A 14,389-nucleotide genomic window follows, 5' to 3' on the forward strand; every position below is an offset into this window, starting at 1 on the left:
TCTACTGGTGGTCACAACTTTAGACGTGTTGCTAGATTTATAAAACAAGAAGAGTTTTGATATGATTTGGAGTATTCATTATCAGGAATCAAGAGCTACATGACAAAAAAAACCTTTTTGTACAATTTTAATCCTAAAATATATTTAAAGGTGTAACATTTTATGAAATGTGTCATTTAATGTTGTCTAACATTCGTCGTAAACCAACCATTCTTCCTTATTCAGTGGAGGGAAGGAATTCATGCAGGTGGAGGACTGAGGGCAATTTACATTTAATGTTTTTTTTTTCTTCATTAAAATCAATTGTAAAAACGTCTGAAATATTTCATTTGTAACCCAGCTGCCCAGCCTGATCTGTTTAATGGTCAAGACGGTTTCCCATGTAGCCATCTAAAACCATGGTCTTAAGTTTAATAGAGAGTACAGTGATCGGCTACTTAAAAGTAGCCTTAGGCTACGTTCACACTGCAGGCCTTAATGCTCAATTCCGATTTTTTTTAAAAATTCGATTTTTTTGCAAGGCCGTTCACATTTCCAATTAAATGCGACCTTTTGTGATCTCCTGTGTGAACGTGTAATGACCCAGAGGTGACCCGCATGCGCAGAAGAGTAAGCAACGGTCAACGACGTCACTTGTTGTTTGCGGAATAGTTTGTTTTTTTCCCATATTGTTGCGAGCTTTTGTTTTATTATTATTATTATTATTATTGCCACAGCCCATAACACAGACAACAATTATTTTATCGACGGGCAAAGTTTGCACATAAATGTAAGATTTTTCTGATCCTCACCGACCTCGTCATAAAACCCGTTTAATTGACAGTGCGCGTCCTCGGCGCTCCTTGCTTTGTCACCGGCGGCCGCGGTGCGACACTGGTGGCTGGTGTTGCCAGATTGGGTGTTTTTTCGCTACATTTTAAGGCATGTATACATGTGTTTTCGCCAGGTTTTCGCCTGGAAGGCTCTATAGAAATCAATCTGGCACCCTACTGTACGAAGTTAAACTGACAGAGAGCGCACGTTCACAGACACAGAATGAACATGTTCACAGTAATGTTCATCATACAGTAGCCTATATGAACGCGTTCATGCGCTATCGTTCATTGAACGCGTTCAGGCACGACTCTGAGGAAGAGACAAGTCTGCAGCGGCCCATAACAGTGCAGAAACGCGTTGGAGTTTTAGCGTGTATTGGCTAGCTACAGGTGCGTGCAATGACGTGCGGTGCGGGTCGGATATATATATATGTGACCTGGCCGTTCAGATTGAAGTCGTATTTCAAAAGATCGGATTCATATCGGCTTTAGACCACATAGCCTACCCAAGTCGCATTTGAAAAGATCGGATCTGTGTCGTTCAGACTGTCATGAAAAAATCAGATAGCCTACAGGTCGCATAGGGGCAAAATGACAGTCGTTTCAGCCTGCAGTGTGAACGTAGCCTTAGTTTGGGTGAAGTGATTTATTTGTAATGCACAGACTGAAATGGCATGACCATCCAAAACATTTAAGCCAAAAATAAAAACAAGATCTCAAGGTTAGGCCCTAAATGTGTTTAACTGTTGAATTTCTGGTCCATTCAGCACTGCGCAAACCTGGACAGTTCCATCGACACACACACACACACACACACACACACACACACACACACACACACACACACACACAAGACTGTTTTAAATGGCCAGACAATATTCTTTTTAAGTGCAAATTTCAAACCTGTTGAAAACATAACAAAATTAATGTTGTAATGCTCTCGAAAAAGGTTTATTTTCATATTAACTGTCACCACCAGAGGGAACATGATGAGGGCTGTTGAATGGGACAGTCCGCCGCCGAGTAGGCTATATAATGACAAGCACACCCGTTTTAGACTCCTTTAGTTGTGACGAAGATGAGTTACGGATCGGATCACTACATGTCCTCTTCCTATAGAAAGATGTTCGGGGAAACCCCTCGTTTTACCGGTTCCACCTCTAGAATGAGCTCCTTGTCTTCCAGCGGCTTCAGGTCTCACTCTTTATCCCGCAGCAGCGCCTCTCCCGCGGGCTACAGGAGATCGGGCCGGTCATCTTCATTCTCACCGGTCCATTTCGACAGCGTCGATTTCTCTCAAACATCCGTGCTAAACAACGAGTTTAAAATCGTCCGAACCAATGAAAAAGAACAACTTCAGGGTCTCAATGACCGTTTCGCGATGTTTATCGAGAAAGTGCGCAATCTGGAGCAGCACAATAAAGTGCTGGAGACCGAGCTCGTGAGTCTGCGCCAGAGGCAGAACGAGCCGTCCAGACTCGCGGACCTCTATCAGCAGGAGATCCGCGATCTGCGAGCTCAGGTGGACGAGATAAACAATGAAAAGTCACATATTACCATTGAACGAGACTGTATCGAGGAAGAACTGCAGAAACTTCGAGGGAAGTTTGAGGATGAGATGCGAGCGCGAGAGGAGGCAGAGCAGACGCTCAGATCCTACAAGAAAGATGTGGATGATGCCACCATGGTGCGCGTGGACCTGGAGAGAAAGGTCGAGTCCCTCCTGGACGAGATCAATTTTCTGAGGAAGGTGCATGATGAAGAGGTGGTGGAGTTGACTAATATGATCCAGGCAGCCCAGATATCTGTGGAAGTGGAGCTATCCAAGCCTGATCTGACCTCGGCCCTCAAAGAGATCCGTGGGCAGTATGAAACACTCGCGTCGAAGAACCTTCAGTCTGCCGAGGAATGGTACAAATCAAAGTTTACCAGTCTCAATGAACAAGCCACTCGAACCAACGAGGCCATGAGAGCCACCAGAGAGGAGATCAACGACTACCGGCGACAACTACAGTCCAAAACCATTGAAATTGAAACCTTGCGCGGCACAAACGAATCTCTTGAGCGGCAGATCCGCGAGATGGAAGATGCGCACAATGCCGAGGTCGCAGGTTATCAGGTAAATATTACATTTCATATTGAAGTTAACAACTTGCTAATAATAGTATTGAGAAACATCTATCTATCTATCTATCTATCTATCCAAACAAACAATGTATTTAAGTTTTTGTATTTTTACATTTAAATCTAACTCATAGTTGAATAAGTGATCGAGTCATGTAGACTAACTCAATGGTTTCTGGAGGTTTGTTGACATAATTAACCTTTTTTAAACACAACATTGAGATTTTACATGATTTTCTTATAAATATATAAGGGAAAGTTTATGTTTTAGTTGATGTGACTTTTTTGCACCATTTTTAATAACCCCTTTGCCTTCACTAATTCATTTAAATGGTCCTGCTGTGTGACGCATAAAGGTTTAACATATAAATATGTAATTTAATTATTATGAGCTCATGACAAATGTAAGGAGCTCAATAAAAAATGTTGTTTAAAATAGTTTGAGAGGAAATATACCACATGAGACGGCTGAAACTGCTTGAAATACCATGCCAACTATCCAGTCTCTGTCCATGGTGCTGAACTAATCGCACACAAGAGGTGGCCGAGGTTAATTCCACTAAGAGGAGTCTCTTGATAAAGAGGATTTTGCAAGGGAGATTTCTGCAAGGTCATGCTCACTTGCCGACAGAAACCTGAAAGATATCTTTAGTTAATACTCTGCCTTATAAATTATCCAATACATAGTGACGTGAGGTTTTTCCCAGATGTGATCTATGACCTTTCTTCTCCTAAGAGTGAAAGAAGTGCCACAGTAAATCAGATTAGCGTCTCTGAACTTTGTGCCGAGATGGCAAGTCAATGTCAAGAGATAAAGGTTCAAATCAGCTTTTAGAAGCAGGATGGTCTAATTTAGGTGCTGAGCTAAGTTAAATACTCAACAGTGAGATGGTTATGTAAATGTGAAAAGTGCAAGATGGTTTCATGTAATGCATATCCTTACGTTTGTAATTTTATTACAATATTTTTGTCCTAATGCTAATATCGCTAATATGCTAATATGTATTTTTTTCAATTCCAATTATCCAGGAAACAATTGGGCAGCTGGACATTGACCTTAGAAATACTAAGAGTGAAATGGCCCGTCACCTCAGAGAGTATCAGGACCTTCTGAATGTCAAGATGGCTTTAGACATTGAAATTGCCGCGTACAGGTAAAGCACCAATGATTCAGTGTTATTGCACATGGAAAGAACTGATGCATGAGAATGAAAATGAATAATAACTGACGAGTCTTTGTCGATGTCCTCATAGAAAGTTACTGGAGGGTGAAGAAACCCACTTCAGTTCTGGAGTGACTTTCTCAAGCACACCCAGCATCACTTATGGGTATCAGAGCCGCTCTGCTTTCGCCTCAACACGCAATCCCAAAAAAGAGAAAGAGGAGGAGGTACACGGCAAATCCAAGGCAACAGCCAAGCGGGAGGAAAACACAGAGGAATCCGCTGTGATTAAGAAGGCTGAAAAGAGTGAGGTTGTTGATGTTAACTCTAACTAGAATATTATGGTTGTTAAATCTAGCTTTCATAGCAATTTTCCCAGCAGTATTTTGAGTGTTTGGCACAGCAATCACTGCTATTAGCTGAAAACTGCCACTTGTTGTTTATGGTAATTGGTAACACACTTTAAGAAATTGTTATGTTGATATGTTGTTTCAAAAACCATCTCTACAGTTTAATACTCCAGAACATAGGCCTAAAATATTTACTGTGTGTTGCTTAACTGTAGTTTCAGAGAGTATTTTTGTCCTTTTGATGATGTTAGGACTATAAAAATGAGCCTCAGTATGGAAGGATGGCCAAGATATAGCCAGCATTAACACTGATCAAACGAATATGGACAAATGCACAATTATTTATGATTGTTGGAATTATATCTTGTTTGAAAGCACTATGGCATATTACAAATAAGGGATCAAACCACTTAATTAACTGTAACAAATGCCTTAACTACAATAAAGTCAGTAATTAAAATGTTTGTTCAGTTATGTCTTTTCATTCATAAATCACTCACATCACTGATCGTTTCTGTCCCATTGAATGTTAATTTTACAGCGCTTAAAGGGGGGTTGATTGTGATTTCACTTTTTTTCATTTTAAATGGTGTGTAATGTTGCTGTTGGGGCATGAGCAGTATCTGCAAAGTTGCAGTGCTGAAAGAGTGTAAGCAGAGATATTGTCTTTTAAAAATCAGGAAGCATTGCCTACTAAAATGACTAATTTTTTCTACAAAAACGACTTTTTTTTTTTTAGATTGGTGGGACTACAGCTGAGTTTTAGACGTCACTAACCCACACATTTGCATCAACCCTCCCTCCGGAATATGTAAAAAAAAAAAAAAAAAAAAAAAAAGGGCATGCCATATTTCTGAGTGTGTTATGTTATGTTCACCCAGAGCTGGTAAGTCCCGCCCCTTTAGCTAGCCCCGCTGGACCTCTAGGTTGAGAAATCGTCAACTTTGTGCATGTCCACTTCCGACGCAGTTCAACAATGCCTGAGACGAATGCTATTTATGTCACTACCCTGTTACACTTTGTAAATCTAACCAACAACGCCAACCCTACTTCAGTTTTCATGGATTCCCGCGGATTAGACACGTTTGTTTGCAGCCGGCACTTTAGTGAATCAGACAAATTTACCAGGAATGCTGTATAAATAACCTTAGTGTAGTCCTTCATCAGTTTGCCAGCGAGATCGGTGATTCAACGGAAGTGGCAGTGCACAAAGATTTTTTTTTATTTTTTTATTTTGAATTTCAATGAACATACAGAATCAATGCCATGGGATCCGAGAATCCGGAAGTACGTATCAGCGTGATAATCCCCTATTAACTGGAGAACCCACAGGGTCAAATTTGGCCTCTGTTAATTGCTGCTATCCAAAAAAAAAATAAAAAAATAAAATAAAGTCAAAATTAACCCTCTATGAATTTAACCTCAAAAGCCTAGAGTGCCACTTCTGGTCCCTGCATAGAGACACCCAGTGGATGAATATTGAACTCACAAGTGCCAGTCAGATTGGTAGTTACAAGATGGCTGACCACATGCTGTTTTGTTGAGCTGGAAACCCTTCAAACAAAATCGTCTTCTCAGCAAACGTCAGGTTGGCAAAATTGTGTATTTTTTTGTTAATTTATTTAATATTAGCTTGCAGAATGTCTAGAAGTGCGTTTTATATTATTTTTGGATAAATTAGCAACTCTGAGCTAGTTCAAAAAACGTTGGGCCAAAAATGACCCTCTGGGTGTATGGGTTAATCAAATCTCTGGTTCTTTGAGAATCCTTATTGAAGAAAGGTATTTTAATTTAAAAAAATGTGTATTGACTCAACATGTTTACTAAAATAGCTTACTTGCCTGTTCAATAGCAGAAAGCTGGTGTCCTATTAAAGGCTAATTGATTCTTTCTCTCCACACACAACAGTGAGAATTTAAAGAAATGACTATATCCTCCACATGAAAAGGCTATGCTTTGCATTGTTAGGAAGGACTGTCAATCAATGAAAAATATGGCAGATGCATTCATGAATCATTGTCCTATTAAAAAAGTCAGTAAATTCCCATTATAATCACAAAGACAGCCCTGGATCTAAAATTTACACAAGTGAGGAAAAAAGAGATAGGGATGCACTAAATCAGATCATCAAATCATGGTTAATGTTATAATAACATTAAAAAGCGATATCAGATAAAACAGTTTTGGACCTGCACTCCTACAGCACTACAGTGATAAATGATGTCTGAACCGAAATCCTGCAGGCTGTTTGAGGCGGTTCTCTTGGAAACCATTTTCAACAGGGTTAGTGAGCACTCAGCAGCATCTTCCATGAGACTTTCCAGAGTATTTATTGTTAATGGTTTCAACAAAGAATCTCCTAAAGGTGACTAGCATTACCTGAGGTGAAAGATGATTCATAACAGTTAGGCTAATAGCCTAACAGTTAATGTTCTAATGTCGTGTTAAGTGTAAATAAAAACAAATTAGAATTGGTCAAAATATTTTGCAAAACTAAAAAGATGACAGAATGAAAATCAGGGTATATTAGTTGCATATTATTTATCTGCATTAAGTTCTTGTGTGGTCATGCACAGATTAACATTCAGTTGTGAAGCTGTTTTAAAAACAACAAAGATTTCAATTTTAATATTCCAAAAATGAAAAAACATTTGAAAGGTAATTTTTCCATGTTATTACACAATATGGCTAAAAACAAATACAAAAAGATTTCCATATGATATTAACAAAGAAAAAAAGAACAACCAGAAATAAACAAAACATTCTTGCAAAGAAATACTTCTAACAATTTAGGTATTGTCCAGGTACTTTAGTATCAATTTACTTTAATGCACAACACATTTCACCACAAAATGACATGCAAAAACCAAGCAATTACATTCACGTCAATTCATGACATCCTCTGAGTCAAGGTGTAAAAAATTACTTTGTTTTTTCCTAACAAACATATAAAAGAACATCTACAGAAACCTTACGGGCAGTGGAAATAAGAATTTACAGAAAATAATAACTCATCAGTGCTTATGTTTCTTAATGCATTTGGCAGAGAGAATGCCATCATATTCTTAATCTTTTTGAGGAGAGGGCATCCAGGAAGACTCATTGAAAAGAATCATAGCACAAGATAAATGTTGTATGTTAAAATTCAGGTTAGCCCTTGAAATAAAACTACTGTGCATTGCAATTTTCACAGTAGTTGGTCTTTCTGTATCTTCCCTCTTTACTAAGCAGGCAGAACGAGTCCGAAGTGCAGAACTAGCATGCCATCCTAAAAGGGGAGAATAAGAAATGTGTGTAATAAGGAATACAACGTATACAGTAATGTTTTGAGTCCGTAAGAAATTGCTATTTTTATTCCACAAGTGTGCATTAAATTGATCAAAAAAGACATTTAGATTGATACAAAAAAATATACATAAACATTAAGCAGAAAAAAATGGAAAACAATACGAAGAAATGTAAAATACAAGATACAACATCAAATCAGCATATAGAGTGGTGTATGTGTGACATCACTTTGTAGAACAAAACGCAGACACGAGTTAGCATTTTAGCACTTCTGGTCCACTTGCACAGCCTTATAATTGTGCTTTCGTGAATTATTCTAACTCTTACGTTCTGAGAAAATGTTTTTAGATAAAAAACTGAAGAGTTGTCAGAAGCTCAGTGATAGTGACATTGAAGTTGTGGGACTATGGTGCAGTTCATTTGTAACCTACCTTTAGCTTTCTACTTCTGGCGACTACGTTTAGGCTTCAAAATTCATAAAACTGGTGTTTATCTGTGATGGTTATCTCGATGGACAAAATGAGGAAGTATCATAAACTTTTGTTGATCACAGAGCTTGTTTTTGCAGCTAATCCGAAAACTTATGGGAAAACCCTGTGGGGGTTTTGTTGAGGGAACCAGTACGATACTAACTGCCGATTGGCCTACAAAGTCACGTCAGACCTGCACCACTCTATTAAATTTTCAAATATATTAAAATAGAAAGTCTGTGTTTTAAATTTCAATAATATATTTTAAAATATAAAAATTTGTACTATATTTTTGATGAATGTTAATTCACAATGGAAAGCGTAAAATGTCTTTATGACTGTTAATGACGCCTCTACAACACATACAAAACTAAGCAAGAGATAGCCACACATTTTAAGTTTCCTGTATCAAAAAAAGTGTTTTTATTCCCTAAGATAAAAACAAATCCTTAATTCAACTGAAACTGCTAAAAATACAGTTTTCAAAAACAGTTTACTGTAAAATGCTTTTCTGAGAGGCAGCAGCACTTCAAGCTGCAGGTAAGGCTCTAATGTAATTCTGTGTGAAGAGCAAGACAGGAACTGTGTAAGGCGCCTGTAGTTCACACTTATTAACAGCTTACTTCAGGCTCAATCTCTCTAAAAACATCTCAGTGAAACCGCTACAGACTTGAGCAAATCCCAGGAGCCGGGCCATATTTCATTATCCACATTTAATTGTATGCACTCATAGGCAAAAATAGCACAAAAAGCAAAAATATGAAAAAGGTATGTTATATCAGAAACTCACCTGTAATGCATTTTGTCCCATGGTGTTACAAATGTCTCTCAAGGACTGGTATTGCTTAAGAAGATGATCACCACACACAACATCAACCTGCCAAATAAACCACAATGCAAATGCTTTAAATCTGATCAATTTGGAAAATAGCACACCTCTCCTCTACAGTGTTTTTTTTTTTCAGTGACCCTAAAATGCCAGATGGAAATGAACTTCAATTCACCATATGTATAGTGTATACAACACAGCCTCAGTCTACCCCCAAAATGATTAGACAATTTTTAGAGTCTAATATGTGGAGCAGAGCATAGCAGGCTGTCCTGGAGCAAAAACACTTGTTTCCTCTTTCACCTCTATCCCTGGCACTATGAGGTGTTCAACGCCGGGCCAGATCAGATTTAGCCAGGAAAAAACCTTAAGCCAGTAATCCAGATACAACTATTAGCCTTGCAACATGCAAGCAGCCTTCACTAACAACTGCTGCATGTATTGCAATTAATGTTTATTACCAAAAAATAAAACTTCAACTTATCCCTTTTTCAGAACTGACTTTGTGAGCAGAGCAGCATTTAATAGCAGAAATGGAAAACTTGTAATTTTATAATAGCACAATAATTTGAATATTAAAACTTGTGTATTATTTGATCTGTAATAAATCTACTATTTGGGATGCACTGTAAACCATACAATTAATTAATACATGTTAAAAATAAAAAAAATAAAACAAAACATGCATTTACTATTTACTATGGGGTAAGTGTTTGGTTTAGGGTTAGTTGCCATAATTTCCTGTTATTATCATAGTAAGTACTTGTAACTTATAACAAGGACACTGTAAAATAGTGTTAACGTTGAAATATATGGATCTCAAACTGGAGACAGCTCTGTCAGTGGCAGCTGAATAATGAAAACACGGCTCTAGATTTTCTTTTCAAACAGAAACACTGTTATTCACAACGGCAGACACTCATTTCTATGCTTGACTGAGCTGTGGTTCTTTTCAAGGACTCAAATCCTTATCCAGAATTGGGGTTAGAAGAAAAGTAATTAAACAACAATGTGGCAGGATTGTTAAGTGTGACAGAGTCACTGAAGTGTTAAGAGTGAAAAGGAACACCCTAATAACATAATTTCTTTAACCACACTTTCATACGATGACCTATGGTAGAAACCCTAAAGACGGCAAGCAAACATTTTGCTGAATTTAGTCAGGCAAGGAGGCAAAAAATGAAATTTTTGCACTAAATGACTCTGCATAGCTTTACTCGGTGTGAAGGGTAGTTCCCATCCAGTCAGTATGAATGATTGAGTGACTGGCACAGCTGGGGGGGATATATGATATATGTTCACCCCATATATCTTTCAGACCTCTGACATTGCAGACTGTCTGAGGCAGGATTTAATGAAAAGAAAGCTGTTTAAGAACAAGACTTTACCCTGATACAGAGTATGGTTAATAATTAAAAACATACATTGCATTCAAAATCTGTGGGGGAGATTAAATATAAAGGGAAAAAATTAGCTGTTCAACCATGCAGTTTTGACTCAGCTCCATCTTCCTCCTGATAAAAAGCTCCACGTGACGGACAGTGGCTTCCCCTGACACACGCACGTACTTCCTCTCAAGAGGCTTGAGGGTGAAAATATAATCATGAAAAATTCAGCAAGACCTTCAACAATTTCAGACCAATTCTATGCAATGATTCATCTGTTTACATTTTATAAGAACAAATAATATTTTAATATAAGATGCATTATCTCATGTGGATACAGGAAAAACATCACCACAAAAATCCCAGTAATGTGCCACTCTTTTTAGAAGCAAAAATAGAACTGAAAAATTTTGAATATTACCTTATAGTTCTCAACACCCTCTTCAGCTCTATAAATCAAAGATATGCACAAAAAATGTTAGCTGAAACATTTGCAAATCACATTTGTGCTTGTGTAATAAGATGAAATATAATTTATAAATAATACATCATATAGCATTTACAATTGTGCAAAATCAGATCATTTTTAATCAAGAAAAAAAAAACAACACATGGCCTCTCAACCATGGAGTTGGGAATATCTATTGTTTTTATTGAAGACCATACAGAATATTCTGGAATCACAAGATAAATCCCTATTAATTAATTTTTACATCAATATTCTCAGTTTCTGTTAATAAAAAAACCTTGAAAACAACTATAAATATCAGAAATACCCGAGAAAATATCTTAGCCAATATACTTTGAATATTATGTTGGACAGTAGGGGGCCTTGGAGTCAAAAAGGTTGAGAACTGCTGTTTTACAGTCTCTTTTGATTTTAAACAGTTTAGCTCCATCTAGTGAACATAACCTACATGGCATTCAGGCAATTTTAATTGAAACCAACCTTTTACTTTCTTAAAGGGTTAGTTCACCCAAAAATTCTCCCTCACCCTCATATCGTTCCAAGCCCGTAAGACCTCCGTTCATCTTCAGAACACAGATTAAGATGTTTTAGATTTAGTCCGAGAGTTTACTAGCCTGACGTCAGACTTCATACTTCAGCTCCATTTAATTTCGCCTCTTTGATTTCCTTCGAACCGAAAACAGACGATCCAATCAAATGAACAGAGGGCGGGCTGAGAGCTGTGACGCAGACGTTAAGCGCCGAGTTTAAGATTGTTGAAATCGAAAACGACCGCGGATATGGAGACATGAGTTGCAATTTGCTCTGTCGTGGAGAATATTCCCAACATTTGCTAACTGAAGCCCGACCAAGAAGAGTGTTTGTAAAACATTTTGAATGGAGGTGATGTTGTGGGGCCGTACTCCCGACAGAGAGAATATCTCGGTCTCTATCTGTCAAGCTCGAACTAGAATCCTTTTGACAGGTCAGTGTCTCCTTTCTTTTCCAGTTCTTAAATATTGCCATGTCATGCTATAATCTTGCAATTAAGTTGCAGCATTTCCGACAGACTCGAGATGCACTGACTGAAAGCACTAGAAACAGAATAAAATCACTTGTATAAGCAAAATCACAATCAACATTACTGACCCCACAAACTCCAACATCAGAGACACATCTAGCTCAGAGGGAATAGTAAAAACAGACTGAGGCAGCATGTCTTTCTTCTGTCTGTGATGCAGCTTCATTGGGTAAGTAGATGGAGCTGCCACTAGGTGGAAAAAAAATACAAAAAGGAATCATAAGCACATTCAAATCTTAATATTTCTCATTTATATTCAAATAATACACTAGTAAAGTGATTGCATTGAACAAACCTGGTTTAGGAATGTCAAGTCCTCTTCGTTTATAAAATTCACATATACGTGACCTTTCATCTTGAGAGGAAAAACACAAACAACTTATTTTCTGAAATATCATGTTTCTCACACATATCTGGAATGACAAACTGGGCCAACAAATGTGTAGCAGAAGAGAGTTCAAAACTAACTTCACTAACCTCCTTCCAAATATGGAACCATCTTAAAAACAATGTCTTGTAATTGTCGGTCAGGTCTAAAAGAAAAAGGGATGAAATTTGGCTCTGAGGTTGGCAATCATGTTAAAACATGACCAGTGATTAATACGAATCCCTAAACACCCTGGGACATATGTAAGGCTATTATTGCTAATTAGACACAAGGGATTGTCCTGAACATAATAGCTAGACTAAATCTCTAGCGACAGACCAAAACTGGTAAACAAAACTACACCCTAAATACATAATTCACCAAGGATGAAATTGACAAGAAACATAATAAAGAAACAAATGAATGAGAGTAAATTTACCTGATACTGTACAGTGGCTGTGTCTGGTGTACGACAATAGAGCAGTTAGGACACCTGTTGCTGTAGAAAAAGTGCTTGACAATACAGCTCTTACAAACTAAGGAGGAGGAAAAAGGGTGAAAGTTAAATAAACGGGCGTGTTGTAGGTCATGGATTATATGAACAAAAAAACTTTGATATCTACATTGGTGGGTCAGTTGCAGGAAATGTGAACTTACAAGTGTGAAGACACTCTGTGATGGTGGTGGCATCAATGAAAAACCCATTGCAGAGGGCACAGCGAATATAGGGATAAAAATCCCTAAGAGGCAGGGAACGCTATAAACAAAACACACAGATATAAACTATTATATTTGTTATACACATTTAGATGTAAATAATGCACATTATACAGTATTTACTCAAATATGCAATTTAAACACTTATATACGCATGAAAACCTAAGTATATTATTTGGATAACTTACATATAAAACAAACATATTTATAATAGGTGAGTAGTTCTTATATGCAATAATACAATAGCTTACATACAAGTTAAAGGACTTTCATAATAAAAACACGACTAATTTGCTACTTTAGCATTGTACCTCGTCGTCACGATGTTGTTCATTAGCTCTCTGGCTCTCGTCCTCTTCGCAGAGGGAAGCGTCTGTCTGAAAGCCCCCACGCGTGGATCCCTCCTCCTCCACTAATGTTACAACTCCGTCCACAGTTCCGTCCATAGAGCACGCAAAGAGTGAAGCCCCTAAAACAACTGCTGGAGAACTAATACAAACGCCTGCCTGGTCTATATTTAGGGGCTGAGTGAACTTATTCGAGATGAACCACAAGAAGTTAATTTCAGATATAAGTTTCACTTCAGATCACTTGTGCACCTCATACACCTTCACGGTGAGCGCGGCAGCGCGCAAAATACTCCAGTGACGTCATTTAATGAGGGTAGAATAAAAGTCCCCAAATGAAAAAAATAAATAAATAATAAATAAATGTATCAATTAAAAAAAATATAAATAAATAAACAAATATATTATAAACTATTACTACAAAATAGTATTATATTTTCTTTCATAGTTCGCATCTACTTCACACATCCAGACCAAAACAATGCTTTATGAGATTGAGGGTCAACTGACAAAGTCTTTACAAAATACTTAAGTTTACGGTTGTTGTGTTAAAAAACTGACTTAATTTGAAAAGCTTTAACGAAATCTACTCTGTGTTTTAATGAACTGCATCAACACCTTTTACTGTCTATGACCAACACACAATATTATAAAATATAATAAATACACACACGACCAAGTGGACAATGCTAAAACATTTAGGTAGATCTCGCATTCGCATATGTAGACAACTTGTAGAATTTGTGCAGTTTGTGTTAATTCAACAAATTAAAATTACATTTTTTAATTTGTTAAATTAAAAAATCAGTCTGTTGAAATATTGATGGGGTTTAAAGAACACCAAAGCATAACCCTTTCTTAAATTATCCTTCCTATCCTTCCTTGCTATATATTATTTTGTTGTCTATTTTTGCAATTAATGGTTTTTTATATATGTTTCTCATATTTGCTGTGTGTATTGTTTTGTTTAGTAAAGTATTTATAAAATGACTTTTTTTCGAATAG

General features: G+C 37.3%; 2 protein-coding genes across 2 annotated transcripts; one reads left to right on the forward strand and one right to left on the reverse strand.

The window, feature by feature from the left end:
- Nucleotides 1–1,816: 1,816 nt before the first annotated feature.
- Nucleotides 1,817–4,912, forward strand: inaa (internexin neuronal intermediate filament protein, alpha a). Its single transcript, XM_039672657.2, has 3 exons — nucleotides 1,817–2,934; nucleotides 3,969–4,093; nucleotides 4,194–4,912. Exons 1-3 carry the CDS (start codon nucleotides 1,894–1,896, stop codon nucleotides 4,435–4,437), a joined length of 1,410 nt encoding a protein of 469 aa, XP_039528591.2. The 5' UTR covers nucleotides 1,817–1,893; the 3' UTR covers nucleotides 4,438–4,912.
- A 2,139-nt stretch (nucleotides 4,913–7,051) lies between these two features.
- Nucleotides 7,052–13,675, reverse strand: pcgf6 (polycomb group ring finger 6). The gene is made up of 10 exons (XM_039672679.2): nucleotides 13,349–13,675; nucleotides 12,978–13,077; nucleotides 12,760–12,856; nucleotides 12,431–12,486; nucleotides 12,249–12,308; nucleotides 12,022–12,142; nucleotides 10,846–10,873; nucleotides 10,523–10,621; nucleotides 9,001–9,087; nucleotides 7,052–7,720 (listed from the first exon to the last, which is right to left on the reverse strand). Exons 1-10 carry the CDS (start codon nucleotides 13,481–13,483, stop codon nucleotides 7,676–7,678), a joined length of 828 nt encoding a protein of 275 aa, XP_039528613.2. The 5' UTR covers nucleotides 13,484–13,675; the 3' UTR covers nucleotides 7,052–7,675.
- Nucleotides 13,676–14,389: the final 714 nt, after the last annotated feature.

Source organism: Pimephales promelas, chromosome 11 (assembly GCF_988280905.1).
Source record: "Pimephales promelas chromosome 11, fPimPro1.hap1.1, whole genome shotgun sequence".
Taxonomy (NCBI): Eukaryota; Metazoa; Chordata; class Actinopteri; order Cypriniformes; family Leuciscidae; genus Pimephales; species Pimephales promelas.

Bases quoted from the DNA above. Each gene is read 5' to 3' on its own strand.
- inaa (XM_039672657.2), top strand. From the start codon at position 1,894: ATGAGTTACGGATCGGATCACTACATGTCCTCTTCCTATAGAAAGATG. The intron at 2,935-3,968 runs GTAAATATTACA...CCAATTATCCAG, and splicing joins CCGAGGTCGCAGGTTATCAG to GAAACAATTGGGCAGCTGGA. The intron at 4,094-4,193 runs GTAAAGCACCAA...ATGTCCTCATAG, and splicing joins ATTGAAATTGCCGCGTACAG to AAAGTTACTGGAGGGTGAAG.
- pcgf6 (XM_039672679.2), bottom strand. From the start codon at position 13,483: ATGGACGGAACTGTGGACGGAGTTGTAACATTAGTGGAGGAGGAGGGA. The intron at 13,078-13,348 runs GTACAATGCTAA...TTTTGTTTATAG, and splicing joins AACAACATCGTGACGACGAG to CGTTCCCTGCCTCTTAGGGA. The intron at 10,874-12,021 runs GTCAGTAATGTT...TTTGATTTATAG, and splicing joins CTGATGTTGGAGTTTGTGGG to AGCTGAAGAGGGTGTTGAGA.